This window comes from Bos javanicus, chromosome 10 (assembly GCF_032452875.1).
Source record: "Bos javanicus breed banteng chromosome 10, ARS-OSU_banteng_1.0, whole genome shotgun sequence".
Lineage (NCBI taxonomy): Eukaryota > Metazoa > Chordata > Mammalia > Artiodactyla > Bovidae > Bos > Bos javanicus.
This window is the reverse complement of record NC_083877.1, coordinates 39,493,789-39,514,825: the sequence shown is the minus strand read 5'-3', so window position 1 is coordinate 39,514,825 and position 21,037 is coordinate 39,493,789. Positions and strand designations below refer to the sequence as shown.

General features: G+C 35.9%; 1 protein-coding gene across 1 annotated transcript in view; it reads left to right on the top strand.

Annotated features, from left to right (window-relative positions):
* Positions 1-21,037, top strand: part of MDGA2 (MAM domain containing glycosylphosphatidylinositol anchor 2) — a 913,329-nt gene that overhangs the window by 835,147 nt on the left and 57,145 nt on the right. Inside the window, exon 11 of the mRNA XM_061430940.1 lies at positions 18,565-18,742. Coding sequence (XP_061286924.1) covers positions 18,565-18,742 — 178 coding nt within the window. The remainder of the gene's footprint in view (positions 1-18,564; positions 18,743-21,037) is intronic.

Below are 21,037 nucleotides of genomic sequence, written 5' to 3'. Positions count from 1 at the left end.
AATCCCATTACTTCCATTAGATTTGTTCACGGTAATGCTTTCCTAAGGCCCACATGACTTCACTCTCCAGGATGTCTGACTCTAGATGAGTGACCACACCATCATGTTTATCCCGGTCATTAAGACTTTTTTGGTATAGTTCTTCTGTGTATTCTCACCACCTCTTTTTAATCTCTTCTGCCTCTATCAGGTCCTTACGTTTCTCTCCTTTATCGTGCCCATCCTTGCATGAATGTTCCTTCCCTATTTATGGACCCCTAATTCTTTAAAGGAAAACTTGCTAATGTGAACATTGAAATATTTTAACTTGTATATTAAAAACATCTAAAATATTTGATAAAAATAAATGTCTCACATATGAATTTTCTCAATTATTCTTAATATGTTAAAATAATTCTGTTTTTAGTTCCTCATCTGAGAATTATATTAGGTTCAGAAAAGTACTTAGTCTGCCTCACTGACATGCTCTGGGTGTATATATATATGTATATATATATATATATTCTTTTATGGGTTAAAATGTTTAAAATTATCACTTTTATTATTAATGCCAATGTTAATAAAGGCAATACTGTGATTTGTAACAAAATATTTCAAAGAAAATTTAAATTCTCTTATAAATTTTTCTTTTTATGAAGCTTTTTATGATATTTTTTTCTTTTTTAACAAATGTTTATTTTATTTATTTATTTATTTTTCCTTTATTTCTCATGTGTTCCCCATCCTGAACCCTCCTCCCTCCTCCCTCCCCATACCATCCCTCTGGGTCGTCCCAGTGCACCAGCCCCAAGCATCCAGCATCGTGCATTGAACCTGGACTGGCATCTCATTTCATACATGACATTTCACATGTTTCAGTGCCATTCTCCCAAATCTTCCCACCCTCTCCCTCTCCCACAGAGTCCATAAGCCTGTTCTATACATCAGTGTCTCTTTTGCTGTCTCGTATACAGGGTTATCGTTACCATCTTTCTAAATTCCATATATATGCATTAGTATACTATATTGGTGTTTTTCCTTCTGGCTTACTTCACTCTGTATAATAGGCTCCAGTTTCATCCACCTCATTAGAACTGATTCAAATGTATTCTTTTTAATGGCTGAGTAATACTCCATTGTGTATATGTACCACCGCTTTCTTATCCATTCATCTGCTGATGGACATCTAGGTTGCTTCCATGTCCTGGCTATTATAAACAGTGCTGCGATGAACATTGGGGTACACATGTCTCTTTCCCTTCTGGTTTCCTCAGTGTGTATGCCCAGCAGTGGGATTGCTGGATCATAAGGCAGTTCTATTTCCAGTTTTTTAAGGAATCTCCACACTGTTTAAAATTACCTCTGTTTACAAACTGATTCTAATTGACTCAGAATAATTTAAAAGCTTATTCATTTTAGCTAGTATAAAATTATTTTGTATGTTCTAGATTTGACAATTCTAATTAGATGAATACAAAAGCAACCATCAAAAAATTGCTGTATTTAGTATCACATCAACTTCAAAAAACTGTTCCTTGTAAACTAAACTAACATAATGAATAATCAAATAATGCTTAGTTAATTAGCAAAACCACAACACAAGATAAAGTAGGAACTTTTACACATAACGTGATGAGCACATGTATTAGTCTAAGTTCAACTAGTTCTTGATGAAAAATAAGTAAATTATATTGGCCATCTGACACAGTGGCTCTGTAATGGAAGTGAGGAAGGAAAATACTTTCTTTGGAAACAGAATAAAGTTACCTCAAGTCAAGTATAGAATTGGACATTTTGGTCAAGATTAGAAAATAAAACTTTTGAAGTATCAAAATAAAAGATATTATTTTGAGACAGTAAAAAGTCAAAACACGTAACAAATCATCAATTTTATCTGTAAAGGCTACACTGGGCTAACTCTCCCCTAACACTGAAATTAAAAGAATATATTTCCTGACATAATAAAAATGATAATTGTATTTTCTGGTGAAATCTATTAAAATGGGAAATTAGGTTGTTTAACAGAAAAGAGAAACACTGACTACACTGTGTATATAGCTAGATGTCTGTGTATTCTCAGTACATTGGAGAATGCAGCAAATGAAGTACTGCCATACAAAGTAGTGTCAATCTTGAGAAAATGCATATTTGCTCCTCTGTAAAGTGCTCAATAGCATTACCTTGAACATGGAGCAGATTCTTAGTCATTATTAGTGGATAATATAAAGATATTATACCCATATATGAAACCATGGACTGTAGTCTACCAGGCTCCTCCATCCATGGGATTTTCCAGGCAAGAATATTGGAGTGGGTTGCCATTTCCCTCTCCAGGAGATCTTCCCGATCCAGGGGTTGAACCCGGGTCTCCTGCACTGTAGGCAGTTGCTTTACAGTCTGAGCCACCAGGGAAGTCATATGAAACCATAAAGATAGACAAATAGCGGGAAGAATTCTGGTACTTGTGTATATACATTCTACATCAACACAATGCCATGACCATTTAGGTGCAGTTGTTTTGAAAAATAAAACAAAAACTCAGTTACAGAAAAATTATTATTATTTATAATTGTTTTGTCTGCATAGCATGTGAGAACTTATTTCCGTAACCAGGAAACAAACCCAAGGCCCCTGAAGTCAAAGCCCGGAGTCTTAACCACTGGACTGCAAGGGAGGTCTTCGAATTTTTTTTTTATCATAGCAAAAAAGCTTATATTTTGGAAGAAGATAGTTTTTTCTTTTTCAACCAATGTAACTTCTATGTATTCAAATATATGTTGGAAAAGTATAAAACCATATTTGGGAAAAGATAAAAAAGCACATCCCATGTATAGTTCTTTTTGTGGTGAGTGAAAAAAAAAATGTATCAGGTAAGAGGTAGATTGTGGGGTTATATAAATCTGTAAGATTTTATCTGTTTTTAAAGGATATCTAAGAAAAATATGGTAAAATATTGAATTCACTTTATTGATAAATACATGGTTATTAGTTTATATATTCTCTATATGTTTCTGCATTTTAACCTTTTTCATAGTTTCAAAAGTATTTAAAATTAAAACGTTTCCATAGTACAGATGGTTGGTTTTTCTGGTCACACAGTCTAATGATCTTCAAACACTTACAGTAAATATTCAGCCAGCTCAGTTATTAGTAGAAAAAAATAGTAGATTATGATATAACATTAATAATGGAGCTCATCTATAGAACTAGATAGTACATAATATTCAAATATTCATCAGTTTCAGTGCTGCAGTGGATTTTGAAGACCACCCTCACCACTACTGAGGAAACTGCAGCTCTCAAATTTGTTGATGGGTCCGATAAAGCAACTAATAGTTATAAAATAGAAATTAAAAACAACTAACTAGACTTAGGAGAAGGCACTGGCACCCCACTCCAGTACTCTTGCCTGGAAAATCCCATGGACTGAGGAGCCTGGTAGGCTGCAGTCCATGGGGTCACTGAGGGTCAGACATGACTGAGTGACTTCACTTTCACTTTTCACTTTCATGCATTGGAGAAGGCAATGGCAACCCACTCCAGTACTCTTGCCTGGAAAATCCCACGGACGGAGGAGCCTGGTAGGCTGCAATCCATGGGGTCACTAACAGTTGGACACGACTGAGCGACTTCACTTTCACTTTTCACTTTCATGCATTGGAGAAGGCGATAGCAACCCACTCCAGTACTCTTGCCTGGAGAATCCCAGGGACAGGGGAGGCTGGTAGGCTGCCGTTTATGGGGTCACACAGTGTCGGACATGACTGAAGTGACTTAGCAGCACCAGTAGCAGCAGCAGCAGCAGCTTTAGTGACACTGCTTTATTCATTTACTGAGAAAAATTATTTTATCTTATTGGCCATAAACTCACTAAAATGTAACGGTTTTGTATCCCAGGAAATTTTTAAATCTAAATTTCCCAAGACTCATAAAAAATGTACACACAACTTGAAGTTACATCTAAAATGTATTAAAAATGTTTTATGTCATATTTTCATTGTCTTGTTCCCTCAACCATCCATTTTCAGTTCAACAGATACAGTATCTGTTAAAAGAATTTTGCTTAGTTTCTCCTTATTTTCATTTTTTTAATGCCAGTCTAATTAGGTGATTTTTTAATGAATGAGCAATATCAGTCAATGTTGTTGTGCAATGTTTATTATGAAAAGAGAATATTGTTGTTTTTTTCCCCTAAAATGCAGTAAGAGATGCTAATCTCTATTTATATATTTGTGTAAGCATTATTTTTGTTACTGTCTTTTCTTCTATGCCTATAATTTGAAAAACACTTGATAATTAAGACTTTTATCTTATGAATATTGAAATGAAACTATAACTGCTATATAGCTGGTTTCTATTATATAAAGTTTATGAAAATATATTAACTTGAGGCTTCTCCCTATAAGTGTCAAATTGATTGCCCAAATGGATAACTATTTGTCTATTTAAGTGGTATCATGCTAACGTATTATAAAAAAACCTAAAAATATTCATGGTGATATTGTAGATTTCAACAAAATTTAGCTGAATAGTTCATCAATGTACCCAGTAAGTGTTCAATAATGTTAGCTATTATTATAAATAACATTCCAAAATCATTGCACTCAGATAATTGGAGCAGGATAATAAGATTAAGTTACTTTGGTGGCAATGTATAGGATGGATAAGAATCAGAATTTACTGGTAGTAAATTTAATGAAAAAGCTGTTAGAGAAAGTTATTAATGAGATGCGGAGGGGTCAGGTGGTATTTGCAGGGTCAAAATACAAAGCTATCAGTTATAAATCCAGAGCATAGCAGTAGTAAAAAATAGATGTAAAGCCGTACACATGCATAAAAGGAAAGGTGTTATTATGATCCCCTTTATATCAGAGAAATGATATGCCAAGATGAAATGCCAAAATCAAAACCCTAAATAGTGATCTATTTTATATCCTGAAAAGAGTATCTTGTGAAGAAAGACGGTGCTTGAACTGCTTAATTCCAAGGTATCAGGGTAGAAATGCATGATGAATTAAGGTTTAGGTTGAGGTGTCCTTGCACCTGCTGATCTAAGCATGACAAGAAAACAATTAGAGTGTTATTTCCAAACTTGATAGGAAACCAGTTTTTCTTCTATAGTGATTTATCACTACCTGCTAAAGAATGATTATTTTTACTGTTATTCATGGTCTCTTGGGTGGTTTTCAGTGTTGTTTTGTTTCAACAGATGAAAGTAAAAAAAGCATGGTTGAAGGGATACACCAGTAACACATGCAAATTTCTTCCTGAGGCAATATAAAATACTCTGTCATTTACTGATTTATGTAACAGTTATGAGCGCAGAGCTCAGCACAAACAGAGCATACATTCATTGGAGTCCTGAAATAAAATTCAAAAGCAGAATCTGAATTCTCTTAAACTGTCAGGACTCACAGAATCAAAACCTTTTGTATGCTTAACCTTCCTCCAAAAGAAAGATTCATTATCTTAAGTCTATCACACATTGCTATGTAATTCAGTTCAACATAATTAGGCCTTCCTAAGTGTAAAAATTCTTTATCACTTTTCCAAGGGAATGCAAATAAAGTACACATTGATTTGAAAAATTTGTGAAGGCAACATATTAATATAAATAATAGGAACAAAATAATAGTAATCAAGATTAAAAGGGTAGCCTTGAAATTGAGCAACATTGGGTTCTTATTTCATCTTTTGCTTCTTATCAACTGTGTGACCTAGAAAAGTTTATCAGTTCTTTAAGTGTGAGTTTCCTTGACTGAGGAAATAAATATAATAATTCTAACTTCATTGGAGTTTTATAAAAATTAAATGAAAAATAGTGTATAAAATCTTCAGTAGCTAGTATTTTTTAATTCTCTTAGTAGACAAAATTACTTAAATAATTTAGTTGAGTATGACCAACTGTCATACCAAAGTTCCATAAACTGTGGAAATGAACTGAACATACTTTTAAATGATCAGCCTTTCTTGTGTTCAGGGGCTGAATTAAAAGGCATACTATACAGAAGTCATCATTTATGCACCCAGCTCCCTGCAGTCAGAATTGGAGGGATCCTGATTATCACTGCAGATGGTGATTGCAGCCACGAAATTAAAAGACGCTTACTCCTTGGAAGGAAAGTTATGACCAACCTAGATAGCATATTCAAAAGCAGAGATATTACTTTGCCAACAAAGGTCCATCTAGTCAAAGCTATGGTTTTTCCAGTGGTCATGTATGGATGTGAGAGTTGGACTGTGAAGAAAGCTGAGCACCGAAGAATTGATGCTTTTGATCTGTGGTGTTGGAGAAGACTCTTGAGAGTCCCTTGGACTGCAAGGAGATCCAACCAGTCCATTCTGAAGGAGATCAGCCCTGGGATTTCTTTGGAATGAATGATGCTAAAGCTGAAACTCCAATACTTTGGCCACCTCATGCGAAGAGTTGACTCATTGGAAAAGACTCTGATGCTGGGAGGGATGGGGGGCAGGAGTAGAAGGGGACGACAGAGGATGAGATGGCTGGATGGCATCACCAACTCAATGGAGGTGAGTTTGAGTGAACTCCGGGAGTTGGTGATAGACAGGGAGGCCTGGCGTGCTGCAATTCATGGGGTCGCAAAGAGTCGGACATGACTGTATGACTGAACTGAACTGAACTGATACTCAAAGAAAGTATATAAATAAAGAGAATCTTTATGTAAGCTCAATCTTCTTGATTAATTTCTAATGCCTATGTAAAGAACACCATAGTTGTCAAGTTTGTTCCTAGAATCTTAGATATAGTATTGAAATATGAATATACTGTATTTACATTTTTAAAATTAAAAATGAGTGTTGTATTATACTCTTTAAAAGAAACTTATATTCCATTTTTAACAGACTCATCACTTGTGTCTTTGTTTTACAATTTTACTTATTTCTTTATTTTTTTATTTTTGGCTACGCTGGGTCTTTATTGCTGTGTGGGGCTTTTCTCTAGTTTCAGCAAATGGGGGCTATTGCAATAGTATGTGGGGTTCTCATTACAGTGACTTCTCTTGTTGCAGAGCCCAGGCTCTAGGGCACACAGGCTTCAGTATTTGCAGTGTGTGGGCTCAGAAGTTATGGCTCCCAGGCCCTAGAGCACAGGCCAGTTTGGTGCGTGGGCTTAGTTGCTCCACGGCATGTGGGATCTTCCCAGATCAGGGATCAAACTCATGTCTCCTGCATTGGCAGGTGGATTCTTTACCACTGAGCCGCCAGGGAAATCCCTCTTGTGTCTTTAGAATTCATGTTTCTCATAATGGGACCACTTCACCACAGGTAGAGTTACGATAGTTTGACCAGGACCAAAGTGACAATTTTTCTGAGCTAGAACCACCCATATTAATTAGTATTACACATTAACACATGTGCTTAAGTTTGCTGCTAAGTCGCTTCAGTTGTGTCTGACTCTGTGCGACCCCACAGACGGCAGCCCACCAGGCTCTCCCGTCCCTGGGATTCTCCAGGCAAGAACACTGGAGTGGGTTGCCATTTCCTTCTCCAGTGCATGAAAGTGAAAAGTGAAAGTGAAGTCGCTCAGCCATGTCCAACTCTTCTCGACCCCATGGACTGCAGCCTACCAGGCTCCTCTGTCCATGGAATTCTCCAGGCAAGAGTACTGGAGTGGGGTGCCATTGCCTTCTCCATGTTTAAGTTTAGATGGGAGCTTTTCCATATGTTCAAATTTTGATAAACTTTAAAATATTTTACTATAATCATAGTATAAAGTGCATCATTATCCAAAAAATGTGCAACCATCAGAAAATGGTTTGGGAGATGAAGTGTAGTTATTAGGACTTTATATTACTAACTCAAAACAAAAAAACTACTCTTTATTAACTGAATCAAAGATCATTTTTGTATTAAATCAATATCTTCATATGTCGTATTAAATATAAGAACTTTTAAATTCTATCAAATTGTGAGTTTAAACTGTATTTTCTGATATAGTTTACATTTATGCCTACAATTCACCATTAAAGTATTACTAACTTCATAAAACCGTAGAAGGCAATGGCAACCCGCTCCAGTACTCTTGCCTGGAAAATCCCATAGACGGAGGAGCCTGGAAGGCTGCAGTCCATAGGGTCACTGACGGTCGGACACGACTGAGCGACTTCACTTTCACTTTTCACTTTCATGCATTGGAGAAGGAAATGGCAACCCACTCCAGTATTCTTGCCTGGAGAATCCCAGGGATGGCAGAGCCTGGTGGGCTGCCATCTATGGGATCACACAGAGTCAGACACAACTGAAGCGACTTAGCAACTTAGCGAACTTCATAAAACAGAAAAGAAATTATCTCATATTCATATAACAAGATACACATATTCTGCAGAGTTAAGAAAAAAATTTTTTTTTCCCCCGAAGCATTCCCTAAATTGTGTTAACAGTTACCTTTCAAATGCCAAATATGTTAGAAAGAATCTAAAATGTTCATTCAAGGGGCAGGAAAAAAAGACTAGCAAGATTCATTTGAAATTCAATTCATTCTATATGTCTTCTGAGGTACCATATTTAGTATTTTCTCCTGTTTATATTGTTTTACTCTTATCAGATATTTTTATCTGGGAAACAATAATTATATGTATTAATAGAATAAGTGGAAATGTAATAATAAATCTAAAGTTAATTATTTACCTACCACTTTGAATTGTTTGTGGTTAAACTAAATAACAAAATAGAATATCCTAGTACATAGCAATCACTCAATAAACATTAACTCTTTAAAATATCCTCATGTAACTCTTCCATTATAAAGTCACATTGAGAATGTAAAGTCACATTAATAAATATGTACTAAGCATTTGTTTTTGTTGTTTAGTTGCTAGGTTGTGTCCAAATCTTTTGAGACCCAGTGGACTGTAACCTGCCAGTCCATGAGATATCCTCAGCAAGAATACTGGAGTGGGTTGCCAGTTCCATCTCCAAGGGATCTTCCTGTCCCTGGGATGAAACCTGCATCTCCTGCATTGCAGGCAGATTCTTTACTTCTGAGCCCACCAGGGAGGCCCACTAAACACTTAAGACTTGGCAAAATTCTAGTCTTTACTCAACGTTTACTTACTACAGAAACATTCGGTTCAGTTCAGTTGCTCAGTCGTGTCCAAGTCTTTGTGACCCCAAGGGCTGCAGCACGCCAGGCCTCCCTGTCCATCACCAACTCACAGTTACTCAACCTCATGTCCATTGAGTCCGTGATGCCATCTCATCCTCTGTCGTCACCTTCTCCACCCACCTTCAAGCTTTCCCAGCATCAGGGGCTTTTCCAGTGAGTCAGTTCTTCACATCAGGTGGCCAAAGGATTTGAGTTTCAGCTTCAGCATCAGTCCTTCCAATGAATATTCAGAACTGATTTCCTTTAGGATGGACTGATTTGATCTCCTTGCTGTCCAAGGGGCTCTCAAGAGTCTTCTCCAACACCACAGTTCAAAAGCATCAATTATTCAGTGTTCAGCTTACTTTATAGTCCAACTCTCACATCCATACATGACTACTGGAAAACTATACCTTTGACCAGATGGACCTTTGTTGGCAAAGTAATATCTCTGCTTTTTAATAAGCATAAGTTTTCTTCCAAGGAGCAAGTGTCTTTTAAATTTCATGGCTGCAGTCACCATATGCAGTGAATTTGAGCCAAAAAAAAAATAAATAAAGTCTGTCACTGTTTCCATCGTTTCCCCAACTATTTGCCACAAAGTGATGGGACCAGATGCCATGATCTTAGTTTTCTGAATGTTGAGTTTTAAGCCAACTTTTTCACTCTCCTCTTTCACTTTCATCAAGAGGCTCTTTAATTCTTCACTTTCTGCCATATGTGTGGTGTCATCTGCATATCTGAGGTAATTGATATTTCTCCCAGCAATCTTGATTCCAGCTTGTGCTTCATCCAGTTCAGCATTTCTCATGATGTACTCTGCATATAAGATAAATAAGTAAGGTGAAAATATACAGCCTTGACATACTCCTATCCCAATTTTGAATCTGAGTCTGTTGTCCTATGTCTAGTTCTAACTGTTGCTTCTTGACCTGCATACAGATTTCTCAAGAGACAGGTTAGGTGGTCTGGTATTACCATCTCTTGAAGAGTTTTCCACAGTTTGTTGGGATCCACACAAAGTCTTTGGCATTGTCAATAAAGCAGAAGTAGATGTTTTTCTGGAACTCTCTTGCTTTTTTGACGAACCAACGGATGTTGGCAATTTGATCTCTGGTTCCTCTGCCTTTTCTAAGTCCAGCTTGACCATCTGGAAACTCACAGTTCACATACTGTTGAAGCCTGGTTTGGAGAATTTTGAGCATTACTTTACCTTTTTATATTATTTATTTATTTGCTTTTGGCCATGTTGCGTCTTCATTGCTGCATGGGCTTTTCTCTAGTTGCAGTGAGTGGTGGCTACTCTCTACTGGTGTGTGCAGGCTTCTTCTCATCATGGTGGCTTTTTCTGTCGTGAATCAGGGGCTCTAGGGCATGTGGGCTTCAGTAGTTGCAGCACGTGGGCTCAGTAGTTGTGGCTTCCAGGCTTTAGAGCACAGGCTCAGGAGTTGTAGCACATGGCCTCAGTTACTCTGTGGCATGCAGAATCTTCCTGGACCAAGGATTGAATTTGTGTCTCCTCCATTGGCAGGTGGGTTCTTTACCACTGAGCCACCAAGGAAGCACAGCATTCAATTTTGTAGGGTGCTAAACTCCCTTTTTGGAGAAGGAAATGGCAACCCACTCCAGTGTTCTTGCCTGGAGAATCCCATGGAGGAGAAGCCTGGTAGGCTGCAGTCCATGGGGTCGCACGGAGTCGGACACGACTGAAGCGACTTAGCAGCAGCAGCAAACTCCTTTTATCTTATAAATAAAACTCCTTTTATCCAGTGTTCTGTTCTAATATTTGTCATCATTTTTCTTGAACTGTATTTTTAACTTCAAGCCATATTGTTGTTCAGTCGCTAAGTCATGTCTGACTCTGCGACTCCTGGACTGCAGCATGTCAGGCCTCCCTGTCCTTCACTATCTCCTGAAGTTTGCTCAAATTCATGTCCATTGAGTCAGTGACACTATGTAGACATCTTATCCTCTGCTGACCTCTTCTCCTTTTGCCTTCAATCTGTCCCAGCATCAAGGTCTTTTCCAATGTATCAGCTCTTCACATCAGGTGGCCAAAGTGTTAGTTTCAACTTCAGCATCAGTCCTTCTAATGAATATTCAGGACTGATTTCCTTTAGGATTGACTGGTTTGATCTCCTTGCTGTCCAAGGGACTGTCAAGAGTCTTCTCCAGCGCCACACTTCAAAAGCATCAATTCTTTAGCACTCAGCCTTCTTTATGGTCCAGCTCTCATATCTGTACATGACTACTGGAAAAACCATAGCTTTGACTATATGTACCTTTGTCAGGAAAGTGATGTCTCTGCTTTTTAATATGCTGTCTAGTTTTGTCATAGCTTTCCTTCCAAGGAGCAAGTGTCTTTTAATTTCATGGCTTCAGTGATTTTGGAGCCCCCCAAAATAAAGTCTGTCACTGTTTCCATTGTTTCCCCTCTATTTTCCATGAAGTAATGGGGCTGGATGCCATAATCTTAGTTTTATCTGAATGTTGATCCTTAAGCCATGGCACACACTATATTTAGGAAATCTTAGACTTAGTTTTTTTCTACTTCTATTTCTTCCATTTTTAGGATCACTAGGCAATCCTATTTCATTAGGTTGTCACTAAAGACTTTGTTCTATGTACCTAATATTTAGTTCTCAATTTTTAAATCATCCTTGAAAAATATTTACAAGGTCTTTCATCTATGTACCATGATGTTTGCCAAAGACTTCTGTATATCCACTTTGTAGCCCTCTGTCTGGCAGCAAAGGCTCACCAAGGTAGGCAAGGACATAAAACTTCATGAAAGACAGATTCACTGAAGCTGTATACCCACCCCATGCTGTCTTTACATGAGGGTTTTTGTTTTGTTTTGTTTTTTAATCAGGTAACTATTTTGATAAGAAATATAAATTAGACAAACTACAGGGAGTAAGTTTCAAAATATTTAAAGCTAAATGCAGATTGTCATTCATATACCATGTAAATTTAAAATGTTGATTACAAAAGACAATTGGGAATTTGACATATTAACAAATGCACTTTTTATCTTGTAATTCTCTTTTATCTGCTACCCTCTCATTATTTAAAATCACAACAAAGGAGGATGAGGTTTATAGTCCAAGTACATGATGAACACAAACCCATAAATGCATACCAGTACAAAATTAAAAAGATAGTAAATGAGATTTGAATAGATTTTATAAAACCTAAGGAAATCTGGTAGCTTCAAAAGCCTAGACTTTAAATCAAACAAGAGGTCATAGAAGTGAGCTGGAGGTGGTTGAGTGAGGAAAGGCATTGAGTTTCAGAATAAAAATATAGGAAGATATTCCAGTGCAAATACACAGAGTCCTCAGGTATGAGGAATATTTTAGTAAAAGTAAAAGAACAAGAACATAAGTCCTAGAATTTTCCTGAGAAAGGTAACTACAACCCACTTGAATAAGAAAGAAATGGGCTCACTTTCCCATAGGTAGCTCTGAAAGACTACAGGAATTGCCTTGAGGCTTTGGGTTTTGCCTGAGGGATCCCTTGAGTATTGTAGTATCCCTTGAGTATTCATCAACTGAATCTGATTTGCAGAGACTAGGGTCTGGTAAGTATTTTGCTTTACCGTGTTATAGGTGAAACAGGATTCCCCAAAGCCCTGAAAAAGGGCAGAGATGGTGCTTTTAGACCAAAAGAACTTATGATTTGTCTAAGAAAGATGCAGATTTAATAGAAATATTGACCATAGGCCAAGGCAGTTGCAAAAACTAAGGATGCTAGTACCAACAAGAAAGAGCCAATGAATTTGACTGAATCGAGAGAGTATCAGGAGGAAACAGTAATCCAAGCGACACTTGTACCCTGCACCAGCAGACCAAGGGCACTTAAGCTGGGGTATGGGCTTCCCCTGCCTCTGCCCCATCTAAGTACTTCCCTAGGTGATAACCACTACACAAAGTGATTGGGTTAAATTTATCAAGTTCAAACCCTGAACATGTTGAGTTTAACTTGGATTGACAAGAATTAGTATTTCATCAACAGAAATGAGGTAAATAGAATTCAACTTTAGAAAAATAAAGAATATACAATTTTGAGGAGAAGCACATTAATGCATATGAAATTGATACTTTCTCCAGTTACTATTGAATATAGCTTTCTAATACTCTTCTATGTCATGCTATAAAATTATTCTGAGCCTTTCTCTCTAGAAGTCAGAATTTCCAGATAATGTGTGTATTTCAGGTTACAGATCTTGGCATTCAGAAAAATTATGGCTCATTTCATCTTCAAATAGTGAAAAAGGTCCTCTAGACTATGCGAAAGGAACATATATGCTAGGAAAAGAAGTTACATAATTTTTTTTTTAATTGAAATGATAAATACTTTATTGCTTTCATATCAACATGCTCATGGGTATGCTCTGGAACTGTCAACTGTAGTTATGGTTTGGGTCCTATGTTCTTTGGGGGTTTTGTGGTATTACCTCCAAACAGTGGGCTAATGTTGTATTTTCTTTTGTGTATATGCATTTAATTTTCTATTTTTACATTTTGCACAGTTCACTAAGGTATATTAAGTGTTTAATTGCTTATTCTTCAACTGCGGAAGTATATACTTTCATTATAGTTGTAAGTTAAAGATTTAGAATCAAAGTTATTGCTTTTTTAATACACATATGAAGTTATGTATTGAAGAGTTTTAATAAATAACAGCATCAATGTATCTGCCAACTAAAATTACTTGAGTAGAGCATCTCATTATAGAAACAGAATACCTACAGTCTCCTTTTGGGATCTGTTATAAATATTGAGTGATATTAAACGTATTTAACATCCAGAAAAGTATACCTTGATTAAAATTGTATGCCATTAGATAATAAAACAATGTTAAAATTCTGTGGGTTTAAACTACTTTTATAATCTGAAATAATAGTACATTGCCCTTAGTTCACACATAATAATTTAAAGCCCAAAGACAAGGAAAGAAATTTTCATTTATATTATATTGTTTTACAGAACTGTTAGTCTCCAAAATAGATAGGAACTTTGTAATGTCTAGTATCAGCTATGCATAAGTAAATTACTTTCTGTTGAATTAGGTTTCATGTACATTTTTACCAGTGTTTGTAAATATAGTGACTATATGCAGTTATCACTAAGTTAGATTTCCTGCTCCACTCATTGGGTCAGTTGAATATACACTGTGTACTGGAATTTAATCTTGTCACATCGTTATGTAGTTAATGACCAGATGCTATAGGTAAAAAAAAATTAATAAGAAATTGTTCCTGTTTATAATCTATGTGCAAAAAAGTACTATTAACTGTATTATAACCAAATATATAAAAATACTAGTGAAAACAAAGGAGTAATAAATTCTGGGAAAACAAAGGAGAAGATGATGCTAGATTAAGTAATTTTGGGTGTAACCAAATTTTGTAGCTGCTACTCTCCAGACAACCTTAGGAGAGCTACAGAAACTTCCTTCTGCCTCAGTTTCCTCAATTTGTATAATAGGGCTGGTATTAGTTCCTGCTTACTAAGGGTTGTGCTAGACTAAATACAGTAGATATAATACAGTTAACATGGTGCCTGGCGGAAACATAGTTGCTGCTGCTAAGTCACTTCGGTTGTGTCCAACTCTGTGCGACCCCAGAGACGGCAGCCTACCAGGCTCCCCCATCCCTGGGATTCTCCAGGCAAGAACACTGGAGTAGGTTGCCATTTCCTTCTCCAATGCATGAAAGTGAAAAGTGAAAATGAAGTCGCTCAGTCGTGTCTGACTCCTAGCGACCCCATGGACTGCAGCCCACCAGGCTCCTCCGTCCATGGGATTTTCCAGGCAAGAGTACTGGAGTGGGGTACCATTGCCTTCTCCGACATAGTATGCAGATACATACAAATTAATGTAGCAGGATGTTTTTGTTGTTTGTTATCTGATCTGAAATCACAAGTTAGACAGTAATCAATGTAAAAGTATAGAAGAAACCACTAGTATTAATGCTGTGGTCTAGCCTGTCTGTGGAGAAGGAAATGGCAACCTGCTCCAGTATTCTTGCCTGGAAAATCTTATGGACAGAGGAGTTAATGGGCTACAGTCCCTGGGGTCGCACGAGTTGGACAAGAGTTAGCGACAAAACTCTAGCCCTGCTGAGCTGCACCAAATACAGACCCTGGATCACCTGCTTCCAAATTAACCTGTAAAGGAGAAGGTGCTTTTTAAAAAATTATGTATTTCTAAACTCACCAAAAAATTGTTTCTAGACTTCACAGAAGCAAAATACTTACTGGTAGCTAAGACTTGGAATTTTTGGTTTTTAATCATGATTGTCCCATGACTCTCATGCTTGCCTAAAAGTGGGAACCATTAATACAGAGTATTAACCACACCAGATACAAAACTCCAGAGACTATTAACATTTTGAACTCAGGAAAAGGAAAAGCTGCACAGAAGTGGATGAGTAGCCACAGATGTAGATGAGGGAAGCTGTTGATACAAGGAAACAGTCTTAAAATTCAAGGGAGAAAAAGCTTTAAGAAGACTCATGGTTGCCTGTTTCTAACTCTTATTCTGAAATTATCTCTTTGAAAAACAAAGAAATATTTTAGGCATAGGCAAAATAATGTAAGTATTTTTATATACCTGCTACCAATCTAAAAAATTAAAAATCACCTGAGTGTTCTGCTGCTGCTGCTGCTGCTGCTAAGTCGCTTCAGTCGTGTCCGACTCTGTACGACCCCATGGACTGCAGCCTACCAAGCTTCTCCGTCAATGGGATTCTCCAGGCAAGAACACTGGAGTGGGTTGCCATTTCCTTCTCCAATGCATGAAGGTGAAAAGTGAAAGTGAAGTCGCTCAGTCGTGTCCGACTATCCCCTCACAATTGCAAATTCTCTTCTTGATGCTCTCCTATCCCACATGACCAAGTATTTACTATTTTCTGCATTTCTTTATACTTGACTATATATCTATGCATCCCTTTTCAAAGTACATATTTTGAACTTAAATTTTATAATACATCTGCTTTAAAGTTGATTTTACCTCAATATTACTTTTGTTAAATCCATCTATGATGATGTATTGTGGCTTAGGTTCATTTTTCATGCTCTGTACTGAATTATGTTTTATTAAAAGTTTACAATTTGATTATCCTATCTCCTACTGATGTTTAGATAATTCTCTGTTTTCTATGCCATAAATATTTCTGTTTCCTGTGTATACAAGTTTATCTGTTCTCATTGTAATAGTGTTTTTATTGCCAAATTGCTCTCCATACTTAGACCAATTTACATACTCAAGACTATATTTTTAGGAGAAAGCTTTCTGTAGATCTCTTGATTTTTTGCATATCATATGTGCAGAGGTACTGTCTTTTTATTCCAGTCTGTCTTTTCAAGCTTATTTTCATAGCAAACATCCTTAGAATATAGAGACCTCCTGTGGAACAGACGGAAAGCTCGTTTAATGTCTAGTATAATGAATATGTCTCCCTCTTGGGCAGTGGTTGGACAGATTTGGGTTCTTACTGTCACTTATAAGACTTAAGTCTTTTTAGCTCAGGATCCCAGAGATGTGATACAAACAGAAGGTACGTGCAAGATCCAACTAGTCACTTCTTCATCACGGTGGGGGAATAGGGAGACAAAGGGAACTGGTTTGAAAGTAAAGCTTATGCTGTCTTCTGTGTTGTGAATCCTTTTCTCTGCCCCAGTATTCAGAATTCTTCTGCTGATGGCCCATGATACTATTGCAGGCTAAATTGTTTGCTTGTAACTAGACTAATATCTTACCCATCCACCCTCCCTTGCTCCAGATTCTTGACAGGTATAAATATTCTCATTGTTTTGTGTTAACAACAAACCTTAATTTTATTATCTTTATAAGCTTCTGTTTTTCTGGGAAATAATATTGTGGTGTTAATTTTCACTTCCATGATTCACAATGAGGTTAGGACTTTTCTGTAATTCTTTATTTGTGCTTTCTCATTTATGAAATACCTGTTCCTATTAGACTCTTTGCTATTGAATTATTTTTCTTATTTTGTTATAAGGGTTTTTAATACATTCTGGTTAACTGTATTTGTTCTAAGTATCTTTTCCCAAACCTCTGCCTTTATTTTACCTGTTTATTGGGCAGCACCGATGAGATGAAATGTTTATGTTAAAATTTTGAATTTAATGTTAATTTCAATTTTAAGATTGACTAATTTATCAGTCTTTTCTTTGTGCTTTTCTATTCTGTTTAAGAATATAACACCTTGTGTGAGATCATAATCACATTCTTCTGTGTTTTTCTAAAGATTTAACTTTTATCTTTTAAATGTGAGTATTTGATTTTCCTGAGACTATTCTTTCTAAGATATGTGATAGGGATCACATTCATGTATTTTTTTATATACCCAAGCAATTGAGTGGTATATATTTTCATGTCTTCTATGTGAACAATTCCCCACATAAATTAATATAAGGGCTTTCTGTTCCATTTCATTATTTTGTTTGTCATCTGTCTAATCTTGTGCTAATAGCATGCACTTGAGATTTTCATTTCTAGAAATAGAGCAGGCTAGGCTATATAATTAACAGTAACCCACCCTCAGAAAACAAGCAAATAAACAAATATATGAAAAAATATATATGTGTGTATATATACACACACACACACACACACATACATATATATGTTATTTCCGCCCCCCCCACCCCCCCACCCCGGTTGCTTAGCAGTAAAGAATCTGTCTGCCAATACAGGGGACACAGGTCTAATCCTTGGGTTAGGAAGATCTCCTGGAAAAAAAATGGCAACTCACCCCAGTATTCTTGTCCAGGAAATCCCATGGACAGAGGAGCCTGGCTGGTTATAGTCCATGGGGTCCCAAAGAGTCAGACATGATTTAGTGAGTAAACAACAACAATGGTATATACATATTAACATATGTAGTATATATATTGCCTTTGCCTTCAGTTATTAACCAACCCAGACAAACTTGAACGTTGATTCTTATAGTTTGGCAGTGGTAAGGGATGAAAACCCAAGCCCTATCCAAAGCAAGGGCTTCCCAGATGACACTAAGTGTAAAGAACCCACCTTGCAACACAGGAGATATAAGAGACACAGGTTTGATCCCTGGGTTGGGAAGATCCCCTGGAGGAGGGCATGGCAACCCATTCTAGTATTCCTGCCTGGAGAATCCCATGGATAGAGGAGCCTGCTGGGCAACAGTCCATAGGGTCACAAAGAGTTGGACGTGACTGAACCGGCTTAGCATCCAAAAAAAGAGACCATCTTCATTTTAATCTGTGACACCAAAAGGTTTGATATTTAAAGTAAAAGTGAACCATAGTGTTAATGCCCCTTGCAGAATGTCAGAAACAAAGGTACATCTTTAATGAAATATAACTTTGTCCTAGGCCCTAAAGAATCTCCAGCAATAGTATTCTTAACCACATGATCAACACACAGTTAAAAATATCAGAAACATTATTATATAATTCTTTTAATTTCAGGCTGGACAGCAGCGATGGTGGGAACAAGAGATTAAAATAAATGGAAATATCCAAAAGGGAGAATTAATTACATATAACTTGACTGAGCTAATTAAACCAGAGGCTTATGAAGTCCGACTGACTCCTCTCACCAAATTTGGCGAAGGAGATTCAACAATTCGTGTCATCAAATATAGTGGTAAGTAGCTTTTTGTTTAAAAGAATTTATTTACATACTAAACTATCTAAAAAGTTGTAACTATCTACCAAATATAGACACAAACTAAAATTTAACATACTGATTTTCTGGGTCGTTAGTCAAGTGAGAAAAAAATCCTGTAATACTTAATCATTATAAATTTTAGTATTTAGTTTTGAATATAGAGGTATAGACAAATGCTTAATTAACTTTGGACCTCAGAGATAATGTCATGAATGTCTTATTATTTTCTATGTCATAGTTATGAGGCAGTATGTATACATTTTTTACAAATTCTTAATGATTTTAAAATTTATATCATTAAGAAGTTAGGAAATGTGACTGAATTTTTAAGTTTTTTTCATTTTTTGGAGTAGTTTTAAATTCACATTAAACTGAGTAGGAAGTGCAGTGTTCCCATGTATGCCCTCTCCCTTGTCACAGCTTCCCCTACAATCTACGTCTTACATTAATGTGGCACATTGTTAACAATTGATTAACAAATATTGTACATTATTAAAGTCAATCGTTTATATCGGGAATCAGTCTTTATGTTACACAGTTTTGCATTTTCCAGAATGTTGGGTTGGAATCATGCAACATATAACCTTTCCAAACTAATTTACTGTATTTAGCAATATGCATTTAAAGCTTTTACATATATTTGTGTGGCCTGATAGCTCATTATTCTTTATTGTCAAGTAATATCCCATTGCATAGGTGTACCACAGTTTGTTTAACCATTCACTTATTGAACAACATCTTAGTTGATTTTTTTTCATCATTTTTTTTTCCTTTAGAACACTAAATTTAATATGTATGTGTTAGTGATAGTTTTCCTTTATAAACAATATGCATTTACTATTTCTTTACTATTTAAATGTCCTCCTTAAACAAATGTAGAAAATAGTGTAAAACTGTGACAAAGTTGATCAAAAACTTTATAATAGTTCAAATAGGAATAATGTTGATTGATATGATATTATTTTTCATATATACCTGACAGATTAATATTTTATCATTTGAAATTTATATGCATTTTTCGGCTGAAATTTATACTGTTCAAAGCCTAGCTCTAAAATCATCAGTGTATTTTGCATGGTTGTGTATGTTTTGTTACCTCAGTGGAGTATTTTTCTTTTTGATCAAGGCTTGAGTTTAAAAGATAATAGAATGAGGGTTTTGGCAGCTGAAGTTTTCCATTCTGTTTAGCATTAAGTACGTTTTCCTACTTACGGGGGCAACAGTGAATACTGTCAAAGTAAAAAATAAAGTGAAATTATTAAAACCTCACTAGAGTTATAAGATTACCTGTATTCGCTCTCATCAGTCAGAGTACATACTGGGCGTTACAAATTCAATTTTCATTAAAAAATGAAATATAGAATATATAGTGGAATATTCATACAAGATCAAGGAATATAAAAACATTATAATCACTGCATATATTTTCTTGAATATGATTCTTTTTAAAATGTACATTTTTATCTTAATGATATAAATATTAGAGCAAAATAGCAATTGTTATTCTGTAATCACTTTCATGATTCCATCCAACAAACAACTACATCTCAGTATAATTGTCTAAAGTTTTAGCATCAAATATTTTTATAAAATATGAATTATCTCCTCCTAATATTTATGCTCCCTGTCCTCCAAGGTGTAAAACTGTAAACTACGTAATATGGAGGGCATTGGAAACCATAATTAATACTCATTCTTTTAAAGATGAAGATATTAAGACCCAGAAAGTTCAGTGTCCTGTCACGTTAAACAATTATATGACATAATTAACTGATGAAAACTAGAGATCACTCCTAAATGACAGAAATCTTTACCTATTTGCTTAGTTTAGGAATTATTCGAACTTGTCTTACGGAGATATAAGAAAAAATCTTCAGAAACTCAATTTAATTTTTATTAAAAACTCTGATGTAACAAACAGAAATGAAAAATAAATCTGGAAAATCAGTACTGTGTTAAGTTCCAACTTTCCTTTTAACTAACTTTATAACTTGTCATGCTTATTAAAATCTTAAACATTTTAATTGAAATTTGCTTTTATATACTATGGATTTGGGTAAAGTATACTTTAGTGTGTGTAAGCATACATTGTATATAGGCATCCATAAGAAATTCAACATGCTATTGATAGTTTTAAAGAAGAAACGTAGACTCACTGCAATATTTCAAATTAGAATGGCAAATTTTTACCAGATTAATCATGATGTTTGTAGTGAATTTGCTGACTAAAATATTGTAGAAGTCTCAAAATTCAGTCTGGTCACAGGTAAC